We start from the raw sequence: 24,044 nt of genomic DNA, 5'->3' as shown, positions 1-24,044 counted from the left end.
CAACCACGGAACTGCTTAAACATGAAACCAGTAGTCTAATCTCTTCCAATAAAGCATGTGATAATATTGTTATTTTTTAAACGGTCTGAAGAAAGCTGGATGAGTTCGCCCTTGTTTTATATCACATTTATTACAAATAACCATAATAAATACATACATATGTACAGCTGTAACAGATAAATTATCATACTTTTGTTAATTTTCCAGTTTGTAGAGTTTGACACATACTGCCACGATCTACTAAAAGGATCTGTCCCCAACTCCTCATACCACTCAACTACATATTCAGATACTTTTGTTTCAGAGGGTATCCATTCCACGATAACTTCTTCATTTGTTGTAAAGGTCCTCATTGTTTCAATAATTTGCAAAGCTGAAAAATTAACAGAAAATGTCAGCAGTTCCATCTTCATAAGAAATGCAGAAAGAAAATAATTCAATTACAGCAAACTGAGATTGCTTCCTTAGAAGATTATGGGACTTGCTCAATATTAAAACCATAATTTATACCTTTGTTTACATGCATATACTCAAAATACTTAAATATAAAGGGTATATGAATCGTTACAATGAAAAAGTGGGGGCAGATTGAGGAGATGATACTCAAGGAGATTTAAATATAGAGAAGCAAAGACCAGTCTCTCTTCTAGGATCTAAATTTTACAGTTTGGAAAATTTTACAAACCAATTTACTACCAATTTTACAGGTAATGCAAGTAAACAAATTTTGATTGAGATTACAAAGGTAATAGGAAAACAATAAATCATAGGCTGTGGACGCTGCTACCCACAGCATTCTCCTAGAGAAATTGACTGCTCCTGTCTTGGATGGGCATTTGCTGAGTGAAAAACTGGGTTGGAGGGCGGAGTCCAGAGAGTTGTGATCAATGGACTTAAGTTCGTTGCCAGTCACAAGTGGTGCCCCCAAAGCTCAGGACTGGGGCCTGTTTAACATTTTCATCAATGATTTGGATGAGGGGACAGAGTGCACTCTCAGTAAGTTTGCAGACAATACCAAGCTGGGTGGAGGCATTGATCTCCTTGAGGGTAGGGAGGCTCTACAGAGGGATCTAGACAGGCTGGATCGCTGGGCCAAGGCCAGTTCCAGGAGTTTTAGTAAGGCCAAATCCCAGGTCCTGCACTTTGGCCACAACAACCCCCGCAGTGATACAGGCTTGGGGAGGAGTGGCTGGGGAGCTGCCAAGCAGAGAGGGACCTGGGGGTGTTGGTGGACAGCCAGCTGAACATGAGCCAGCATAGAAAAATCAGAAAAACATTTATTGTGTGATAGAGATGTGGATGGAGAAGTAGTCAGCAACCTTGAGGATGAGATGACATCATGTCTACTTATCCAGTTTTCTGATGAGAACTGAAGATTGATCAGTTGGTTAATTCCAGAGGGACACTTGCTGTTATTGCATAAACAACTGATGTAGGACGAGTGACTCAAGTGTGTCAAATGGAACTTCTCTTCCAGATTATGAGTAGGCAGTGGGATGTTGCAATACAACAGAGCTCTCCACATTAAACATCAGAGCCAAAGAACACAACGGTTGTGCTAGAGCAGAACAGCTTCCTGACTTTGGCAGTGGGTAGGATGGGATGCTTTGGGAATGCATGTGAAATAAGAATTAACACTTCCATTTGCATTTCTTAGGGACTCCTGTTAAATGTGTCTATTAAACACTGCAAGAATGCCCTGAGGTAACTATTTTTATGACCTAGTAGAGGGACAAGACAGAATTGGGTGGGACTCCATAAATTTACTTGTGAGGTTTAGGAAAAAAACCCAAAAAACAAAAAACCAAGAAAGTAATAAAATAGAAATTGTAATACGAAATGAGAAAGTGCTGATATCTTACTAACTGTATCTGAAAACAAAAGCCCCGACAATAATCTAACAGAAATGTGATATGAAAATATGACCACCAGATAATATTGTTCTAGTAAAGAGTTGCAAACCACAAATACATAATACCATTCTATATATACAGATCTATGACAGAAATCCTCAGTGCAATTTTGCTTTCATTACAACAGAATTTAAACAGATGACAGAAGATCATTCTTCAGTTAATGACAAAAGCAAATCACAACATTGAGAAATCTTACTTTTTTCATTAGTGGATGGAATCCTCAAAGTAGCTCCAGGAGAATTTCCAGCAGAGTTATAGGCAGTAATAGATACTATATATGCCTCTTCATTTAAAGGTAAAGTAATCTTCTGATCAGCAGTGATGTTTGTCATTTCAAGTGCAGCATTATTTTCTGGAAAATACTGTATTTTGTAGCCTAGAATTCTCCCAGAAGGTGGAAAGCTGCTTAACGTCTATTAAAAAAATAGGCAGTAGTAAGTGTTTCACAGTGTTAATTGTATAATCAAAAGTAGATACTGTATTAAAGAGTCCAGATCAAATTACAAAATTATCGTACTGTATTTAGAAAAGCAAGGTACTTCCTTCAGTCCCATTTTCAAGACAGCCAGCTGCAATAATTTTATTGAAGGACAGATTCAAAATACTGAGATTTGAAACACAAAGAGCCTCTGGTAACTCTACTAGAAGATTAATGTGCATTTAAACACAGCTTTGGTAAGCCATACTACTTAAGAGCAGGTGTAAGGATTTTCAGTCATTAAAAAATCAGATTTGAACACAATTAAACCCTTCCTTTCTGCACATATTACAAAACTCTATTCATCTGCCATTCAATAAACAAAAGCCTTTTCAATTCTCTTTAGTACAGTGAGGTTTTTTCCTGATGACAGCAAAACTCTCTAGCAGTTATGTCCTACAACACTAAAACACTTCAACACAACATCAGCTGCAGAACACCAGTAGCTATCAATTCACAGAAAAAGTATATACCTTCCATAGAAGATGTGCAGATCTATTTCCAGCTGAATGTGAAGGCTCAATTACCCTCCACAAATCCACTTTTTCTGAAGGAGCTATTTAAAGACAGAAAAATATCTTGAAATTATATCAAAAAGATAGTATAATATGGTAAAACTAATCAAAAGGTTTCAGAAATATAGTCTGAGAGCAACTTATTAAAAACAAGTTTTCCCTTGTGTAATGCTGTGCCTTTTTCCATAGTAAGTAGAGTTTCTCTCTTTCTGTGAGTTTCCTTCAGCTTTCTTTCATTTGTTAAACTCCAGAGATTTTCTAGTCTTGTTTTATGGCTGGCAATTTCATTTCTCTACTTCTAATTCCCTTTATTGGACATATTGCTACACTACATTTCTGCTACTATCCTACTGGGCAATGTTCCATCTCCATCTGCACTTTTAATTTTTCCTCTCCTCTCTTCCGTCTGCTTACTCATTTTTTAATTAGCCCTATGTTGTTTGTATCACCTTTCAAATCTCCTCTACTCTTTGCTCTTGCCTTTCTGTTTTCCTTCTTCTATATTTAAACAATATACACAAGTTCTGTTTAAACAACATAATTTTATGTTAAATAGACTGATAATATGCTGAAAATACAATTTTCCGCTATTAAATTCTAATGCCCCAAAGTATAACCTAAAGCTACCCAACCTTTCTCTTCTGTGCTTGCCGTTTTCCTTCTACTCCATTCACTCCAGAATTTTGACAAAACGTTGGCACATCGAATGGCAACTGAATATTCTGTGGAGTCCCACAGATCTGTGAGATTACATGATCCTGTTTTCTCTGAAGAATTCAGTAGGACAGTGACAAGTTTCTGAAAGTTGACACATGAACAAAAATTATTTGCTATAAAATCACATGCAGATATACCACTTAGTTTTTTAAAAACACAAAAAGGATGCAGTTTTCATGTTTCCCACCTCACTCACTCATCCAAAACTCAAATTTACTTGTTTCATATTTAGTTTTTTCTGTGTGGCATCTTTATTCTTCCTGTAAAACTCCAAGGTTTGTAAAACTCCAAGGTTTAAAAAATTTAAGCCAAACCCAGGTCTGTACTGACCGACCTGTGGCTTGAAGTGTGTGCAGCTCACACATGACCTGAGAGCAGCTGTACTGGCCCAGGAGGTGCTGGATGACTACAGGTCCCTCTGGCTGGAAGCAATTTGTATTGCTAAGGCCAGTGTCACCATAATGTCCTGGATACAGCTCCGCCTCACAGCAGAAGCATCCCTCGGGAAGCAGTGATCACCTGCAGCTTGTGAGCCAGCTGGGTACTTGTTTCTTTTCTCAGTTTTTCTTTCTGAGTTACAGGATCTTCCAGCAATTAGCTATATAGGAGTGCGGCTGTAAGCCATACCAAAGATTATCAGCATATGATTAAAATTAAAAGACCAATGAAAACACAGAAGAGTTTGGTACCAAGAGAGGAAAAGAAGATGAAGTCTTTGAGTGGCAAGGGAAGACAAGATTACGAGAAATAACTGACTCAGTTCCTTCCTGGAAAAGTAATGACAAGGTGGGTAATCTCCTCATCTTAAAAGGAGCCCACTGACATCTTACTGATGGAAGTCAGAAGCTAGATTATTATTCCAAAACAAAAGGTGAAAGAAGAGATGAAAGCTGTAGTTGATGCATCTACTCAACTAGACTGACACAGAAAGATTTAATTCATCACTACAACAACACTAATGTCTTCTCTTCCAAACAGCAAAAACTAATCAGTAACAAACAACTTTCCTTCTCTCAAATTTTAGACCACTAAAAAAGAAAGATGTTGAAATAAATGCTCAAGCGAGTTGAATTGTATACAAGGTCAGCAAAGGTAAGTTTTAGAATAAGGAAGATTCCCTCCTGAGAGCCAAACTGAAGTAGCAAAACATGGTTATAACAACAGGGTCAAAAATCCATGAAAAAATTCTTCTCTTCCAGGAGTTGAACATTCCAATGAAAAGTGAATCAAACTATAACAATACAGAATTCAGACACTCACTCCTTTGAACATCATAGTGGGAAGTGCATTGCCTAATGAAAGTGAAAAATTTGGTCTGTTCTGATCTCAAGAAACTCATTGTAAACAATAGAAAACTGATTCAATGAGAATGAATGCAGCGGTCTACAAAACACTGGTACGTGACAGACTTTAGCCACTTTGAAACAACAAGGGCCTCAAAACTTCTATTAATCTCCTGCAGAATCTGACATGGAATTGCAGAAACACCAGACTTTTAGTTCCTTGCCAAAAGGCTGTTAAATAATATTTAATTATAATTAGAAACTTAGTATATGCAAGTAGGAAAATAGTCATTTGTTTTTTCACTCAGCAAAAACAGTTTGTAGCAAACTATTTAGATTGTTTTGGTAGTAAGGCTTAGAAGGTCAAGAAAATATCTGTCATTTGCTCAAATAATTTTTTTTGGCATATATGTGTTGTCAGATAGAAAAACAGTTCCTATACCTAAATGGTGGTTTGAGGCTATCTTTCCTGGCCATTGCTGCTGGATTTTTTAATTTACTGATCACAGCTATTACTCTTTCTATAGAATGCATGTGGAAAAAATGCAGGTAAGCTCTGAGGAAGAAAATGGACATATTTCATAATAGTAGGCAGGTGATTTCTCATGCAGGTGCTGACAAATAGACATCACAGACAATAATGCTGTAATCGTAATGCAAAAACATGAACGTTTTCAACATTTGGGAAGGATCCCATATGCTCATGTCTTGACTCCAAAAGGATAAACATCTTGAACAGGTTTTTAACATACATATTAGTTCAGTTTCTAATATCCTAGGTGAACCTTAGTTATCCTGCCATCACATCACCCCAAATATTTTATCCTGAATCCAACAGCTAATATGGCATATTTATAGTAAAGATGCTTGCCATGAGAATGTGAGGAGCATGCTAATTAGAAATATCTTTAATAACAGAAACAAAAGCTCTAAGGAGTACTATTAGTTACCCTGAAGAATTCTTCTCTCCCAGGTTTATATATTAATGTATAAAACCATAAGGTCAAGGCTGATATCTCAGTCTGATGAACATAAAAAAAAAAAAAGCCAAGCAATCTAACCCCTTCTTAAAACAGAACAGGAAGACTACAGACAGAATCACTTCAATGCTGAGAAGAACTGAAATATGCCATGTGAAAGAAGTAAATTATTAAACACTGGGTTTTTTCTTTTAACAGTTCCATATAAGTGTCAGAAAGACAAACTCAGAAAAAAAACTTATTTTCCATCTTGCAAAATTTAGTTTCTAATTTATTTGAAATTTAATACATCACTATTCCAACTTAACATGATTCAGCTACTGTGGTTGGGAGTAGATGCTGTTTTCAACACCAGAATTCAAAAGGAAAATAAAATATTTTGATTGTGTAATCCCTTAGCTTAATATCAAGCTTAGCCTTTCACAAAAATATGTTTAGAAATACAGTATGTACCAAACCAGACATTGACCATAAGTAGGAGAACAATTAAGCCTAGACAACAAAATAATGATCTTAAGACAATGAATACCTAATCACACTCCTCTAAAATAATGTTTTAATCATTATTTCTAACTATTTGTTGCTGGTTTTCTATTTAGCCTTTTATAACATTAAGAAATTAACCACAAAGAAGTTAACATTCTGAAGAAAATTCATGTAGCTTACCGAAGAGTTTGAATACAAGCTTCCGTACTGAATCTCACAAGTTAAATTCTGGGAAGGGATAATCTTCTCAGGCATTTTCCACACTACTGTAAGCAACCGATTTATACCAGTGATTTTTTTAACTGAAAGTATTTCAGGAGGTTCAAATTTCTCTAAAACAGAGAAACAGAAACATTAACTGTGGAAAATGCTTCTATGAAAGCTCATAATTTCTTCATCTATTTACGTTCCAAGAAGTTTTAGTTATTATCCAAATAATGTACATCCTATCAGAGCATTCAAATGACGGTCTATTTTATAGACATAACTCTACATGTGGAAAGTCATCGATAAGACAGATTGCACACATAACTGATCTGATGCTGACAAATCTGCTCTCAAACAGATGTGCAGATTTCTTTCATCTGTACCAGCACTGAAGAATACTACTCTGAGACAACAGGCAGAAAAGAAACAAAGCAAAGCTGGGATGCCAAAGTCAAGATGAGTTAAGAATTCACTTGAAAAGGATTTGAGGGGGAGAGAAGTGTGAAGGAGATGATAGGAAAATAAAGGATTAGCACTGAGAAAAGAGATGGCTGGTACAGAGGATGCGGAAAGTAATGAAGAGCCACAGCAGGTCTGGATGCAAGCAGTAAAGCAATTTTTGGCTGACAGAGTGCTGCAGCAAAAATACTCAGTTAAAAGCACTGTTGATTAACTACACCAAAATGCAAATGCAGCACAGTGCAGAGGGAGAAGAGAAAGACAAAAATAGTATTATTGCTCCAGGAAATCACAGCACTGGTGGGGTTTTAACATTCCCAACCAGAAAGTAGAATAGCAGGGTAAATGATGGGCAGACCTGGAGAAATTATAATCCTCCTATTCATTTACAGCTAGATATTGCACTGATATCTAGCATCACTCAAAAATACAAAAGTACAGTCCAAGTACCACTTAGTTTGATAAGAAGTTTTAGTATGCCTTGTCAGTCATTAAAAACTTAGTAATTTATAATGCATACATCAGACACGAGCCTAAAAAAATATTGTTGTAGACATTTCCTAGTATGAATACAGCACAATATCATTTTTCACCACCTCATGGTAACACCAAGAAATTGCTGAAAACTGCTGCTATATCACCAACCAGTTCCAAGAATGTTACATGGAAAGGCCATCAATTAAAAGTAGATTGGAAGCATCCAGAATTTGATAAAAAAATGGGAGAGATGAAACATTTTATTAAACCTTTAGACTTTATCATTTCAGCAAACAATTAAAATCAGACGACCTCTGGAAACAGAAAGCAATTTAAAACCAAATGACATCTGACACGTTTGCTATAGGGAGGAAAGAAGAATTAGGGAGGTTGCAGTCAGCTCAACATACACTGCTTTAGCTTTATTTAACTCTTTCTTTTAATTACCTATTTCTCCCATAGGTATAAGAACACAATCTGATGAGGCTTCACCCAAAACATTTTCAGCTTTCACCTGAAAACAAAAGGAACTACTATACGAAGTATCTGGAAAATAAAATGAACATAACTCTGTTTTGCTCTGGCAGGAGCTCAATGTATATGGAGGTGTTTCCCTTCCTTCTGGCACCCTAAAAAACAGGGGGGAAAAAAAGGAGTTAGAAATTAGAGGACTTTCTTAGAATAACTCAAAATGATTGTTGGGTTACTATTTAGTTATTATTTGTATGGTTCCGAGGTTGCAGGATATTTTGACCAGTGAATGTTGCCTTAGTTTTTGCAAATGAATGCTCTTTCCTAATTGCACTGCTCCTGCAAATGCATATAAATAGTCTGCACAGATTCAATTAGTTTTAACTGCAACTAGTGAGATAACTTTCCAGGAGTAGTAATGAAGAGTAAAAATGCCTTAATGGACAGTTCAAATGCTATTATTATTTTAGATAAAAATCCCAAAGAGAAGTATCACGTAACTCCACACCAGGCCTCCTTTAAAAGTGTAGACAGATACAGCTAGTCACACATGCAACTACTGTGATGATGAGCTTCTACTCATCTTTTAAATAGATAAAAAAATCAAATTGTACCGCTCCCAGGCTGTTACAAGATAACAGAAATTTGACAGATTTTCCTGAAAGAACACACTGATAATATGCAGTCTTTACAGCATATACTTTCATAATAAGTAGTGTGGGATGCTAAACTAACAAAATTAGTTTAATTTTACCAACCCACAGAGAAATTCTTCAATAAATAGAAACTCATGTGTTGGGCCTGTGTTAAATATTTCATACAATGCAGTAAGCAAGCAGATCAATTGTATAACTCAAAAAACAGTCTGAAGCTTGTATTTCATATGCATTTTTAAGCTAGTGTAAGCCTGCACTGCTGTGAAAAGCAGTCCTACCTTCCCTAATATGCATGGCTGTTTGTTTCCGTCCACAGCTCTCCGTCCTCTTGGAGAGCTTGTACCAGTGCTTTTCTAGTCATGCAGTAAACTCAGCTGAGGAGTTATCTGGATTTAAACTAATGGTTAGATTTCATTGGAAATAGTTTTGCAATCCAATTCACTGTGTGGTTAAAGAAGAATTTGTGCTGGTACAAGAAGGAGCAATATTGAAACTTAACTTTAAACAGCTGTTCTAGGTTTTGATTCATTAACTCAACCAAGTTATAAAATGTAGCAACACTGGAAGGAGCAAGAAAGTTTCACCTAAGGAAGATAGAAGCCTAAAATATCAAGCCTAAAATGGAGATAGAACTGAAGATGTTTACTTGCCTGATATTTTAACAAAAAATATACCATACACTAGCAAAACTTACAATAAGAAAATATCTCCTTCAGAGTCTGAATTCTTTCCAGTTCTCCAGAATAATTTTAGATATTTTACAAAACTCTTCACGAAATCATATTATCTAAAGTCTTGATTAGGCAGGACTACTATAAAGTACACATTGATAATTATATTTGGAACAAAATCTGCACTATCACCTTCAAAATTCTACCTGAGATCTGCCTTGGAACATACTGAACATTCCATTTTCAATGGAACATTCCATTTTCACAGGAACTTATGAAAAATTCAGCTCCTGAACAATATTTAAAATTTAACAGAAATTGAAACAATCAAGTATTAGGAGCATAAGTCTACATAATCTGTGTTTGTAAATACAAATTTCCAGATGTGAGTGACCAAAAAGACAAATAACTCTGGATTCTTTCTCCAAAACTCGGTGCCTCCAAAGGCGTCTAAGTTAAATGATATTTGTAACAAACAGAGTAATAGGGAGTTTAATACTTATAACTGTGAACTGTTTAAAGTAGAAGAGGAAGTAATCTTGTTTACCCATCCAAAACAAGGATAGCTAGTTTCTGGGTAACACTCCCACAGAATGCCTCTGTCCTCCTCCATCTGTACCTAGGCTCACTCACCTTTTGACTGAGTTAGTAATGCTACTGCAAGGAAACCAGTGAATATCAATTCTGAAGTAAACACTGGTCTACTAAATAGTGGGTTTAGAATGTTCATTTCCTTTATAAAGTGTATTGAAAATATATCACAGAATCGCCTACATTGGAAAAGACCTTTAAGTCCAGTCATTAACCTAATGCTGACAAGTGCTCAACTAAGCCATGTCCCTAAGCACTATGTCTACAGGAGTCTTAAGCACCTCCACGGATGGGGACTCCACCATTGCCCTGGGCAATGCATTCCAGTGCCTCATAACCCCTTCAGTACACAAATTCTTCCTAATATCCAATCTAAACTAATCTAATCTAAATCTAAATATCCCTTGGCTCAACCTGAGGCCATTTGCCTTATCACTTGTTATTTGGTTGAACAGACTGAACCTCATCTCTTGACAACCTCCTTTAAGGTAGTTATGAAGAGTGTCAAGGTCTCCCCCCAGCCTCTTTTTCTCCAGGCAAAACAATCCCAGTTCTCTTAGCTGCTCCTCATAAGACCTGTGCTGCTTCATTGCCCTTCTCTAGACACGCTCCAGCACTTCAATGTGTTTTTTGGAGTAAGGGGCCCAAAACTGAACACAGTACTCCAGGGGAGGCCTCACCATTGTCAAGTATGGGGGGACAATTACTTCCCTACTCCTGCTGGCCACACTATTCCTGGCCTTCTTGGCCACCTGGGCATACTGCTGGATCACATCAACCAACACCCCCAGGTCCCTCTCCGCTGAGCAGCTTTCCAGCCACTCCATCCCAAGCCTGTAGCACCGTTAACATTTTTCAACTGTTACCAACCCCAAATTAATTGAATTTACTGATGAAATGCCATGACTCTGAAGCCCATGATGTCACCAGGTTTTCTTTAAAGAGAAGTCAGGATATGAGGGGAAGGGAGCTGGTGGCCCTACACCAGCAACCCAGCTCCTAATATATCCTATACTTACACTTTTCGGTAAAGAGTATAGTTTGTCATGAGATTTGTTTCTCTTCCTGAAGTCCAAGTGCAGGTAAGCTTAGAATTATAGTAATAAATGCAGGAAATATTTCCTGGTGTGTCCGGTGGAACTACAATGACAAGGGTTTAAAAAAAAAATTAAGTCCAGTGAAAGTAAGTAACTTTAACGTACAACTCATTTTATTGGTCAAAGAGCAGATTATGGCAAATTTCACTAAGTGTCTTGCACAGCACTTAATTTTATAATTTCTTATTGCCCTCAAAATTCCTCATAAACCCAAAATCAAAGCCCCTCTTTCTTCCTCTGGGTAGAGAAGAATATTTTCTCCAACTACTTCTCAGAAGTACTTAACTAAGTGTGCATGAAGCTTTTGTTTGCAGTAACTCATTAACTATCTCATATCAAGGTTCAGTGTCCTGAACATCTAAGTATAGCCCCCTGCAGCACAGCTGTAGCTCAAGGCTAGTCCAGAGAGTAAGAGGAAAACAAACAAACAACCCTAAAGTTCAGGAAAAGGCATTCTCTGAAAGATAAAATTCCTCTTAGTTCCTTCCCACAATGTCTAACCACATACCCTGTGAAAACTCCTAACCTGCATGACCTCAGAGTTGCAAAAGACAAGATCCTGGGAAACATATCTCTGTGACCCTGGAAAGATCACTAATTCTGGACTCTATCTTAGAAGAAAGAGAGGACAGAGGAAGCAACCCTCTGCAATCTCTATAGTCTGAAGTGAGCCATAAAAATGTAACACCCTCAAAGACTTCCTTGTTAAAGCCAGACTTCTTCACTCAATAGAAGAAACTGGAGTTGAAAGAACTGCACTCAGTAAAATAAACTAGGTAAAAAAGTCCTCTCTCCAAAATAGTACTGTTCTGTCCCACTTAATGTAACACCCAGAAGATCTTTCTTACATTGACAAGCTTATCATACACGAAACTTTGCAGACAGGGAACACCTGGTTTTTTACTCTACAGATGTATTTTTCCGCATTTGTTGCTTCTTTACTAGAATGAGACCCCCAGGCATACCTTGGTATAATCTGGACTTAATCTGCTCAACAAACAAAATAATTTGTACACATATTTATCCTGCTACTTTGTTCATAACAGACTGTAATTATAATTTCTTTGGAACAGAGGATTAGAGAGGAAATTCCTGGAGAAAATTAAAGTTGGCTAAGCTAGACAAAAGACATAACCAAAGGGACAGACCCAGTAATCTCTGAAGTCAACAGAAAACGTACATTCACTTCAATGGCCAAAAGTCATGGTCAGAGAGGTTACAGACCAGCATCAGAAAGGAACGTCTGCAATTTCATGACTTCAGGAAAAAAATGGAATACTTGAATACTGGCATCATTTCTACTTACAGCCAGATTTCACTTCAGTGTGAACCAAAAGTTGTTCCTTGCCGAAGTACTTAGTGAAACATTTCACATGAGCTTTGCTGTAGGTGAAATTATGGATGGTTATACTAGACACAGTCTCATTCACAATGTTATAGTCTTCCTGAGCAATCAATTCATGATTCAACTTCCAGATGATGTGGCTTGCATTTCTCTGAGGTGTGTAGTGTTTTCCAAGAACACAAAATAGTTTCAAGGTGGATCCTCTTTCAATTTCAGGAGATGAAGGAAAAATGTCAGCATCTCTGATAAAGTTCTCATCTAAAAAAAAAATCAAAGATATCACATTATCCAATTTCTCTTCAAAGATCAGTGGAAAGATGATAAATTAATATTGTCTATAGATCACTTAATTAGTTTTTTATTTCCTAAGGAGTTCAAATGAAATGCTCAATTACTTACTTGAATCAGATATTGTTGTTTGGAAACTCATATCTGTTACCATGGGTATCATATAAGAACGTACATTCCCAGAAATAATGGAGAAATTCTAACACAAATCTTTCCAAATAGCTTAAAACAAAAAAGAGAGACTCAGGTCTTTTAAATCTGCTTTTAAAAAACAATCCTGTGTGTAAAAGGTATGCATACATTTGGATGTTAAAATTAGTAATTAACATATCAGAAAATAAATCAAACTGCTAAGTTTAAAATTTACAGTTAAGCTGCAATATATTTCAGTTCTCATTAGCACTTTCATTGCTCACAGAATTTATAGTCCCAGATATAGTGCGGGAGTTGTATACAAAATGCATGTACAAGGCAAACACAGAAGCAGGCTGAATGAGTGAATTAATTCATCAACAAGTCCTAGAATCATGGACTGGTTTGGGTTGGAAGAGACCTTTCAAGGTCACCTGGTCCAACACCTCTACAATGAGCAGGGACATCTACTAGACCAGGCTGCTCAGAGCCCCGGCCAACCCAACCCTGACTGTTTCCAGGGACAGAGCTTCTACTACCTCTCCAGGCAATCTGTTCCAGTGTTTCACCACCCACAACACAAAAAAATTTCTTCCTTACATCTAGTTTGAATCTACCCTCTTTTAGTTTAACACCATTACTTATTGTCCTATCCCTACAGGCCCTATCAAAAAGTCCTTATTAGCCTTTAAGTATTTGTGTTGGGTTTGTGTCTGACAGGTTTTTTAGTAGTGGCAGGGGCCACAGAGGTGGCTCCTGTGAGAAATTTCCAGAGCCTTCCCCAGGTAAAAGTCCAGCCCACCTCTGGCCAAGGCCAGGCCAATCACCATCTCTGTGATCAACATATTTAACAGGGGAAAAGCCTGTTGGCAAGCTCTTCTGTGTTGAGGAGTTCTTTGTTTTGGAGAGGAGGAGGAGGTGACAGGGGCAACCATGCAGTAACTCAGGTTGGTGAGGAAGGAAGGGGAGAAATGCACTGGAACAGATTTTGCTGAGGCTTCTGGTGAGATGGCAGCCATGGGAGATTAATGGTGTGCAATATCCAGTTTGTAGCCTGCGGAGGACCCCACACTGGAGCACAGAAACACCCAGAGCATGCCATGACTCCAGGGGAAGCCTGTGCAGCAGCAGTCCATCACCGGGACGATTGCAGCCTGCAGGAGGGACCCGTGCCGGAGCAGTTCAGGAAGAACCATGACCATGTGGGAAGGACTCAAGTTGAAGAAGTTCGAAGAGGCCTATCTCCCGTGAGAGGGCCACCAGACTGGAGCAGAGGAAGACTGCAAGAAATCCTCTCATCGAAGAGCAAGGAGGATCATGGACAGGGCATAAGGGACATGCCACAGCCCCTATCCCCTACCCTCTTGCACCACCAGCAGGGACCAGGTAAAGAATGGGAAGCAGAGCTGAGTCTAGGAAGAAGGGAGGGGTGGGGGAAGGTGTATTTAAGATCTGGTTGTATTTATTTTCTCCCTATTCTACTCTGTGATTAGTAAACTGGTCATGGTTTTGTTGATTAGATTAAATTGTTTTCTCCTCAGGTCTACTCCAGTTTTTGCCCATGACCCTAAGTGGTGAGTGAGCTCTTCCTGTCCTTAATTTCAGCCCTCAAGCCTTTGTTACATTTTCTCCTCCCCATCCCAGAAACAAGGGGCTAGGAGTGAGCAAGTCACTGCACTGTTCTTTATAGTATTGAAAGGCTGAACAACCCCAGTTCTCATAGCCTGTCCTCATAGGGGAGAAGCTCCAGACTCCTGATCATCTTTATGGCCCTCCTCTGGACATGCTCCAACAGGTCCATGCCTGTCTGGTGCTGAGCTCTCCAAAGCTGGACACAGTACTCCAGGTGGGGTCACATCAGAGCAGAGCAGAGGGGCAGAATCACCTCTCTCCATCTGCTGGCCACGCTTCTCCTCACACAGCCCAGGATACAGTTGGCTTTCCGGGCTGCAAGCAGACATTGCTGGCTCAAGCCCAGCTTTTCATCCACCAGTAACCCCAAGTCCTTTTCCTCAGGGCTGCTCTCTAGCACATCATCCCCCAGTCTGTATTGATAACGAGGATTGTTCCGACCCAGTGCAGGACCTTGCACTTGGCCCTGTTGAACCTCATGAGGTTCACATGGGCCCACTTCTCCAGCTTGTCCAGGTCCCTCTGGATGGTAACCTGTCTTTCAGGTGTGTCAGCTGGTGTCATCTGAGAATTTGCTGAGGGTGCAGTCAATCCGTCTACGTCATTGATGAAGACAGTAAAAGTTCTGAAGCTTTTTCTATAAACTATTATTTAATTTTTAACAGCTAATGTCAAATATGTACTATCAAATATTATCCTATATCAAAGTTATTAAACAGTGCATGAATCACCCATTAGAGTCCTGCAAGGAGATACGTGTTTATATTTTTTTGCTGCTACTTATTTCTTGAAGCAAAATTTCATACATAAATCTGTTAAATAAAACTGAAAACATGCCAGCTTTTACAGACAGCATTTCTTTGCTAGCATGTAGGAATGACAAGGAATCAAATACTAAACTTTCTCCGTGATTTACCGGTAATTCTCTCCTTTTTGAGTGTATTAACCATAAATTGCTCTATTTCTTTTTGTATCCCTTTTGTTTCAGAGTAATTTCTTCATGTTTCAGAGTCAAGCTAATGGCTATGTTACACTCTACTGCATAAATTTTACTGCATATTAGCTGCAAGCAATTACTTGCACTGTTTCATATTGATCAAGCTTCTGCAAACATACACAACCCTCTTCTATGTAATCCCCAAACAATTTAAGACAGAAATACCATTATAAAATAAATTACTGTTGTGTGTTAATTGGTATGTGACAAACTGCACATATATGAACTTTCAATTATTATTAGAGAGTCACTACTTCAGTCTGTCCCTGCGATGTCCTATTCTAACCTATACTGTTCAACTTTACCACTTCGAAGTGGCACTGTTGTCACAAGAAGCATTTTTAACCCTCAAACGCTCATTCACTGCTGCTATCCCCTTTTGCACGGTAGAAGTGCCTGTGTAGTGAATCGAAAGAAAACTGATACAGATGAAAAAATAAAGTTTGGAAAAAAATAATATCATCCTCCATCCAGGCCAAATATCTCACCACTTCACAAGTGGCCACACAAACCTGCACTCCAGTAGAAGAGGAGGCAGATGAAGGTGGAAGGAGTGCAGAACTATCTGCTCTTCCAACTTCAGCAGTTACCTGTGCTGTTACTAGCTGCGGAACTACTACATTAAAAGAAAACTTTGAACAGAGAATCAGTAGTCACACATTGTTAAGTGACTTTAAAATTAGGAATGAGAACATTGGTACATTGCATGAATCTATGAACAGGTAATATTTGACTTAAAACAGTCCAAAACAAGCAAATACTAAGTGCCTTTAAAGTGTTCATGTGTTACTTAAACATTAATTTGTTCCACGAGCAGATCTCCAAAGTGACCAGCCTTTATAACCCAACACTGAACTATGATATGACTTCCAGATGCAGATTCTCCTTCTATATCCTTTGCAACAGGAAGCAGTTAACAAAGTAAGTTTTAAAATACTTTTTTTTCCCAATACTTTAAATACAAAAGAAAACAAATGCAGGCTGTCATGATCACAATTAACATTTCACAAGAGGACATCAAGAGTGCCACAAATTAGTCACTACTTAGTCATCAACTAACTTCTGCTTTTAAAATATCTTTTTGCATTTTCAGAACTCTTCAAAATTGGAGAACGTCAAGTTTCATAAAGTTTTCTTATGGCAAGGCGGGTGCTAATAACCAACATACCTGCAATAGAGCTGCAGAGCAGGACGAACATCCAAGTCAGACAGCTGAACATTTCCCTTTCATCAGTCAGGGACACCAAACGCTGTCAAAAAATAAAAATTAAAATAATATACTTCAAGTAAAAATGCCCCTGCAATACTTTGTAAGCGCTGGTATACGAGTTAATAATGCTATTCAGCACCTCTCACTTGCATTCAGGTGTTGCTTTGTCTAAGTGCACGATGAGAGAAATTTAATGCAGTTTTCCTAAGTATACACCTTTCCTACAGAAGACACAGGTAAGTGTACCTGGAAGCCATCTGAGGGCAATTTACCTTATAAGGACCAAGAATCGATACATAATCTATCTACACCCCCTTGAAACCCAGCCAGCCTAGCCATCAGCTGAGCAGATTCACTTAGAGAGAATTCTTCTGAAAAAGAAGGCTGTTGCAGTAGAAGGAATGGGCATCTCACCTAATAAAACAATTGTTCAGCAAGTGGGCAACAGTCCCAGGTCATTATCTACACAAAAGAGGGTGAATTCATTTGTTTTTATCCCAGCTAAGTGTCCCAGGCACCTGCCTTGAGGACACTCTGTAAAGGCAAGGGAAGGCACTTCTCTTTGGCTTGCTCTTTAGGCTGAACTGCTGCTCAGCCACAGAACCCCAGAACTCTAGGGTAAGAAGGAGCAAAACAAAGAAGCAGAATGGTTCTAAAGGTACAACTGAATCTAGTATTCCAGTGGAAAAATGGCAAAAATCAAACATGCCCTCGCCTCAAGCACTTTTGTCATCACTCACAGAATCACAGAGTGGTTGAGACTGGAAGGAACCTCTGGAGGTCATCTGGTCCAAACTACTCTGCCCAAGGACAGCCACCCACAGCAAGTTGCCAAGGAGCATGTCCAGAAGATCTCCAAGGACGGAAAGTCCAGAGGTAGTGCTTATCACCCTCACAGTGAAAAAATGTTCCCTGATGTTCACAGCAAACCTTCTGTGTTTCAGTTTGGGCCCACTGCCCCTTGTCCTGTCACTGGGCACCACTGGAAAGAGCCTGGCTCCACCCTCTTTGCACCCTAGTATTCTTCAGGTATTGATGATACTACTCCTCAGCCTTCTCTTCTCCAGGATGAATAGTCACAGATCTCTCAGCCTTCTCCCATAAGACAGATGCTCCCTTAATCATTGTTGTGGCTGTTCATTGGACTCTGTCCAGTATGTCCATGTCTCTCTTGTACTGAGGAGTCCAGTACTGGACACGGTACTCCAAATGTGGCCTCATCAGTGCTAAGCACAGGGGAAGGATGACCTCCCTTGACCTGCTGGTCACACTTCTGATGCAGCCCAGGATACCACTAGCTTGCTTTGCCACGAGTGTGTATTGCTGTCTTAGATGCAATGTGTCCACCAGGACCCCAAGGCCTTCTCTGCAAAGCTGCACTTCAATTGGCCAGTCCCCTGTCTGTACTGGTGTCTGGAGTTCCTCCCCACCACAGCGTTTGGCACTTCTTATTTAACTTCATGAGGTTCCTGCCCACACATTTCTCCAGCGACCCTCGGAATGGCAGCATGACCCTCTGGAGTATCACCCACTCCTCCCAGTTTTATGTCCTCACAAAACTTGGTGAGGCCACACTGTCCCACCATCCAGATCATTAACAAAGATGATAAATATGACTGGATCCAGTATTGACCCCTGAGGTATACCACTAGTCACTGGCCTCCAACTACACTTTGTGCCACTGACCACTACTCTCTGGGCACGTTTCTGCAGCCAGTTTTCAATTCACCTCTCTGTCTGCTCATTCAGTCCACACTCCATAAGCTTGTCTGTAACAACCCCTGTCTGTAAAGTAGCCCAACTTCAACATGAAGGGCAGAATTTGTTGCACCTCAGACTACTCTTTCGGTTAGTAAGTAGGACATCTGCCTGTAGAAAATCAGAGGTTTTAGATACCCTTCAGGAGATGAGGGTCTAGGGCCCAAAATTTCTACTTACTGGATAAGTAGCTCTATCTACTATGATCATAAAGCAACAAGTGGGCATTACTACTGCTGCAGGTAGTTGGGGTCCCTGCTTAATATTAGGTTTTCAGAGTTACCTGAGTTGCTGCTGGAATTTCAGCTCTCCATGCAAACCTTCATCTCATGAGGGCTCCATGTGGCAAGCAAGTACTCTCTTCCCAGGACAGGTTGAGACCAAAGAAGACATCTCATCCTCCCACAAGTTACAACAATGCTAGGAAAGGGGTGTGCACCAGGTCACTCTTTGGAACACAGATCTACAGTTGGGATATAGGCAGGTGGTTTCTTAGCTTTGTGATGGTCCCTTCCAGAAAAAATTCTTAGTTTTGGTACAGAATGAAGTTTTACAGTAATCTAAAAGAGCAAATTATAGTAAAAAACTCTTTGTGCTCAATCTGTGCCAAAACTCATTTTAAATATTATTTTCAGTCTGTCTCAGGAAGCATTTTATGAACTTTGAGGTTGTGACAGAGCAAAACAGAAGAAAATAACGAAAAGGACACATGGGATAAAAAATAAATGATGGAGGAGCTTGTCCAGTGACACACTCCTAAAATACAGTTGTAGCAAGATGTGTACCAACAAGAAACAAAGCAGTTACAAAAAGAGAATCCATTGCTAGTTTAATTACCTAGGGTATAAATTCTTGTTCTCAAAGCAATAAAGACAAATTACGCTACTGATGGCAACAAAAATAAAGAACCTTAAGCAACTGCTCTAAGTATGGTGCACCAGTAAGGGAAGAGTTAAAGAGATGCAGATTTAAAAACATTTTTTAAAGTTATTTTTAAACTACTACAAGAAAACTACATTCAAATTAATAAAACAAAAACATAATGATGATTGAAAAAAGCTTTGCTAACTTCATAGGAACACATAACAACTGCTATACAGCTGTGGTAAACACTGATGTAGTCAGTACTTTATTATCTACGAGACTAGTAGTTGCAGAAAACCAACACGCTTCAACAACTATGAACAAAACCAAGCTAAATAACCAACAGCACAAGATGATGTGCCTAATTAAAGCTATCCAACAGAGGAAGAATGGTAAGCCAAAGCCAAATCAATAACACTACATTGTCATAAGCATTTTTTTTTAACTTTAAAAAGTAAATAATCATTTTATGAGCCAATAAAATGTTTTTGCAAAGCTCTATGAATGTGGCACTAATCTTGCCATTCTCACAAATGAGTATATCCTTCAAATCCTCTGTTTGGCCTGTGAAGATAAGCATATCTACAATTATTTACAGGGAAGAACTTAAGGCACTTAACAGAAAAAAAAACTCTATTCTTTCTTTTCTGGAGAATTAATTGCTAGCAACACATAATAAAAACTCACAGTGTATTCTGTATTGTAAAGACTTCATGAAATAAAACCAATGGTTCAAAACATAGGCTTTCCACTTGTCTGTATCGACCATACAACACAAGATTTACGAATTATGGCTGTGACTAATTAAAGAATTTCCCCTAGTGATTGACTTCTTCCTTAGATTCACCACACATAACTACACAATAACAAAAAAAACAGGTAAGGTTTCTGTAAGATTACGACATATGAAGAAACAACTTCCAGGTCATATAGGCAGCAGCATCATTTCACATATGTGCAACTACAAAAGAATCAAACAAAAAGACAGAAAAGCAATGTCACCACAGAGCAGCTGTCAATGATGAACCTGATTACACTAACTAAAAAGTGCACTAAGTGCACTGATTATACTAAGTAAAAAGGTTTTCCTACTTTGTGGACTACTCAAAAAAACCCAACAGCTATTCCAAGAACAAAACAAAGATTATGGCTCTCCTCAGGCAGGACATGCAAAGTCCCTCCTAGCCTAGGAAAGAATCAGTTTATGAAACATTTTCAGTAACAGTCCATTTTTTAGTAACAGTCCATTTCAAGAGAAGATTTGGTGCAAAAAAAAAAAAACAATCCAGAAAAACCCACCATAAATTGACATGGACACTGAGTTTATCTGGGAGCACCCAACCTTCTTCTGGAATAACAACAACAACAACAACAACAACAACAACAACAATAATAATAATAATAATAATAATAATAATAATAATAATAATAATTTCTTCCGGAAATTATTTTACATATTTTTGCTGGGAGTTTCTGAGAAAAACTACAAGACAGTATGAACAGAATGGAACTATGGCCTTAGTTAAAGCACAAAACACTTCAAAGGGTGCAAAAACTCTAGAAGAGAGGAAAAACAATACGCTATACAAAACAGAAAACAAAATTTAAAAGAAAAAAGAAAAAGTCTAAAGTTCACCAAGCACTTCCCACTGTCTGTTTTTGCTTACCACTTTGCAAGCTCTTAACAGTTTCTGCTGATGCTCTACATATCTGGTCTGCTATTTTTGAGGGGACATGAAGAAGCGGCTGCATCCAGCCAAAATAGCTCAGATACTTCCAAGAATAAGGAAAACAACATATTCCTTTGACTAGCTCCAGCAATCCCACACTATTATAGCACTGGGAAATCATAATATCATTTGCGAATTATGCTTGTGCCAAAAATACCCGGTATCACTGCATGTTCTACTATAGTGGAGCACAGCGCTAAAAGATCAGGCAGGGCCAATCTGGCTGCAATCCCAAGTTATAAACCTTTGAAACATTCTAGTTCCACATGCTTACCAGAAAGCTTATACAGCCAAAGATCCAGTCTCAGCTAGTGCTCCTTGTCCTACACCCATACCTACCTTTTCCCCGTCTTCTAGTGCTCCTCTAGTGTTCATCACACAGTGAGCCACTTCTACTTGCTAAAATACCAGAAAACTAAGCAAAATATGCATTTGTGCTATGTTAGTGAATGTAGAAACTTGCTACATGACTTGACAGGCACCCGTGTTGGTGACATAGAGGAGAAGATTGGGGAGAGAGACCTCCATAACATTTCCTCCCAGCTGCGAGCCGTTAATTTGGTTCAGTCTCTACGCTGTGTTGCACCTCCTTCTACTTTTTCCAATACCAACTAGCAGCCAGTTATTTGACATGCCAGCTGCTAGTTACTAGCTATCAGAGACCAGGGTAGTGACTCAGCAGGTTACAGCCCTGCTCACGTCATACATTCCTGAGTGAAAGTAACATCATAAATTCAGAAGTGCTTCACTAAGATCCCTATACAACTTAAATTCAGATGACTAAACAATTAGCATGCACGGAACTGTCACCTTCAATTACTTAAAGAACTGATTCACCAAGGCCAGACTTCTTCCAAGAAGGGGTAATCTCAACAAAGGTGTCATTAAATGGATAAGAAGTTGTGTAACACAACTGATGAAACAAGGCTTTCCCAATACTAAAAGCTCTGGTTTTTCATTTTTATTTTGAAATTTGTTTGGAAGAACTATGGTCTAAAAATTTAAGCAAGTCAGAGAAAAAAAAATACCCAAAGTAACTTTTCCTCATACTCTACTTAGGACTATTCATCACCATTCTCCCCCATTTCGGGACAGGAAAGCTGCTTCCATTCAGATCCAATTCTAAGATTGTTTTTTAACTACACAAACACATACTTTTGCAGGCAGTGTAGCTCTCACATCATGAATAAAAATGGTAGTATGTCTTTAGCCTATATAAACATAAGCCCAGTTATCTTCACAAATTTCTAACATCTGTGCTGAAAACTGACAGGGCATCTTCTCCTACTAAGTCTGATGCTCTTCCAACAACTATGAAAGAGGAAAGAAGACAAACATGCACTGCTGTCTTTTTTGTTAGTCTTCAGCAAAAATTGCTACAGCTCTGCCATGCCAGCTACCATATGGATAGACAGACCTCGGACATCAGCCAGCACTTAATACCCGGAGGACAAGCTTGTACTCGGTCCCACTAGGTACGTGGTGTGGGTACAGGTAACACACTGTGATGCTACGCACAGATGCAAATGCAAAATTCTATAACCATCAGTTTTCAGACCTCAAAGATTCAAATCCACCAGCATTTGCACAAATCCTAGAGGAAAAGAGGATGTCTCAGGCAAACAATCCAAACACGAACTTGAGTCTCCTTCCTAGATACCAGGGTGTAGAAGCATTGGCTTCCAGGACTGATCAGGATTCCATCAAGAGTGAGTACTGGAGCGCATCAGAAGAGGAAAACAGAGGTTTTGCTACACAGGTCAGAGAAGAGAATGACATGTAAACATACTGGAGAGCGCAGTAAATGCGAGGGACAGCTGATGGCTTTTCCGAACCCTTTAATACCTATAAATCATGCACTGCCAAAATCATCCATGGGAAAAATGACAGAAACTGTAGTGAAGGATCCAGAGCGCACTGATATCATAGCCCACAGTTCTTAAGTGAGCTAACAAAAGTCAGCTGGACCTCAGGCCAGGATGAATAAGATTGAAAATTTTAACATTTAAATAGAGCTCTATTTAAATAGGCACCTTTTCTTTTGAAAAATAAACTCTTCTAATTTAAAGTTATGACAGCTCACCTTAAAACAAAATGCTATCCTAATCTACTAAGGCCACTTAAAATAAATACATTCCAACAATACATATCCATTCAGAAAGCAGAAACCACCAAGCTTATGGACACATCTGAAGGCGCAGTGTGAAGCAGAGCCCCTTGAAATGTTGTGCCAGATTTTGGCTGCAAAAACTTGTGCTAAAAATGCTATAGGTCGGGGGGAAGGGGGGGGAGGGGGGAGGAAGAAAGAAGCAAAGGCTGTATTCATCAAGGTCAATGACTTGTTAATTTAAAAGCTGTAAAGCAACTGGAAACTGAGAAAGCAGGAAAGCTGTTTTCCTCTTTTAGTCTCTAAATAAAAAAATAGGCACAAAAGGATAAGATACTTTTGTTCTAAAATCCTGAAGGACATTGTGACCAGGAAAGGTCAGTTCAATTAAGAATTGATAACAGTTATTTTGTTTAGTATACCCTAGAGCTACATATGCAACATGTGTTTTGATAAATCCTTTCTTCTGTTATAAAAAAATATTTAACAGTAAATTGAATATTAACATTTTAATACAAAATGCTATACATTGCAATTTAAATAAAATTTTTATCTATACTGAGTTTGATACTAATATAGAGAAATAATTAATCCCTATCTAGTAAATAGTATATAATCCATTATTACCTGAACAAGCATAACAAATAAGCCTCTAAATATATCTTAAGGCATAAAATGCTCAGCTACATGAATATATCACATAATAAAAACATTTTTTAGAGAAAAAGCTTAAAGCTACAAACACAAAACAAGATCTAATTTCTTTATTTTTACTTATTGGTCACTTTTTTAAACTTAACTTCATGATTATATCTGATTTGACAACACTCACTAAAAAAAAAGGCCAGGCCATCAATACCACTAGAATTGAATGTTTGTGATACTACCAGAGAGGAATGCAGGTCTCGTAGCAGCACTGTCATTTCTTGTTCTTTTTTTCACCAAGAAAATAAAAACAGTCAAGCTATGGCGTGAAC

General features: G+C 38.5%; 1 protein-coding gene across 1 annotated transcript in view; it reads right to left on the bottom strand.

Annotated features, from left to right (window-relative positions):
* Positions 1-16,618, bottom strand: part of IL31RA (interleukin 31 receptor A) — a 28,487-nt gene extending 11,869 nt beyond the window's left edge. Inside the window, exons 1-9 of the mRNA XM_009864361.1 lie at positions 16,567-16,618; positions 12,311-12,607; positions 10,927-11,047; positions 7,966-8,132; positions 6,556-6,707; positions 3,542-3,707; positions 2,868-2,950; positions 2,113-2,329; positions 191-373 (exon numbers count right to left, since the gene is read on the bottom strand). Of these exons, the coding sequence (XP_009862663.1) occupies positions 191-373; positions 2,113-2,329; positions 2,868-2,950; positions 3,542-3,707; positions 6,556-6,707; positions 7,966-8,132; positions 10,927-11,047; positions 12,311-12,607; positions 16,567-16,618 (1,438 nt within the window). The remainder of the gene's footprint in view (positions 1-190; positions 374-2,112; positions 2,330-2,867; positions 2,951-3,541; positions 3,708-6,555; positions 6,708-7,965; positions 8,133-10,926; positions 11,048-12,310; positions 12,608-16,566) is intronic.
* Positions 16,619-24,044: the final 7,426 nt, after the last annotated feature.

This window comes from Apaloderma vittatum, unplaced genomic scaffold, assembly GCF_000703405.1.
Source record: "Apaloderma vittatum isolate BGI_N311 unplaced genomic scaffold, ASM70340v1 scaffold592, whole genome shotgun sequence".
Lineage (NCBI taxonomy): Eukaryota > Metazoa > Chordata > Aves > Trogoniformes > Trogonidae > Apaloderma > Apaloderma vittatum.
Note: the sequence above shows the minus strand (reverse complement) of the source record. Positions and strands in the feature narration are given on the sequence as shown.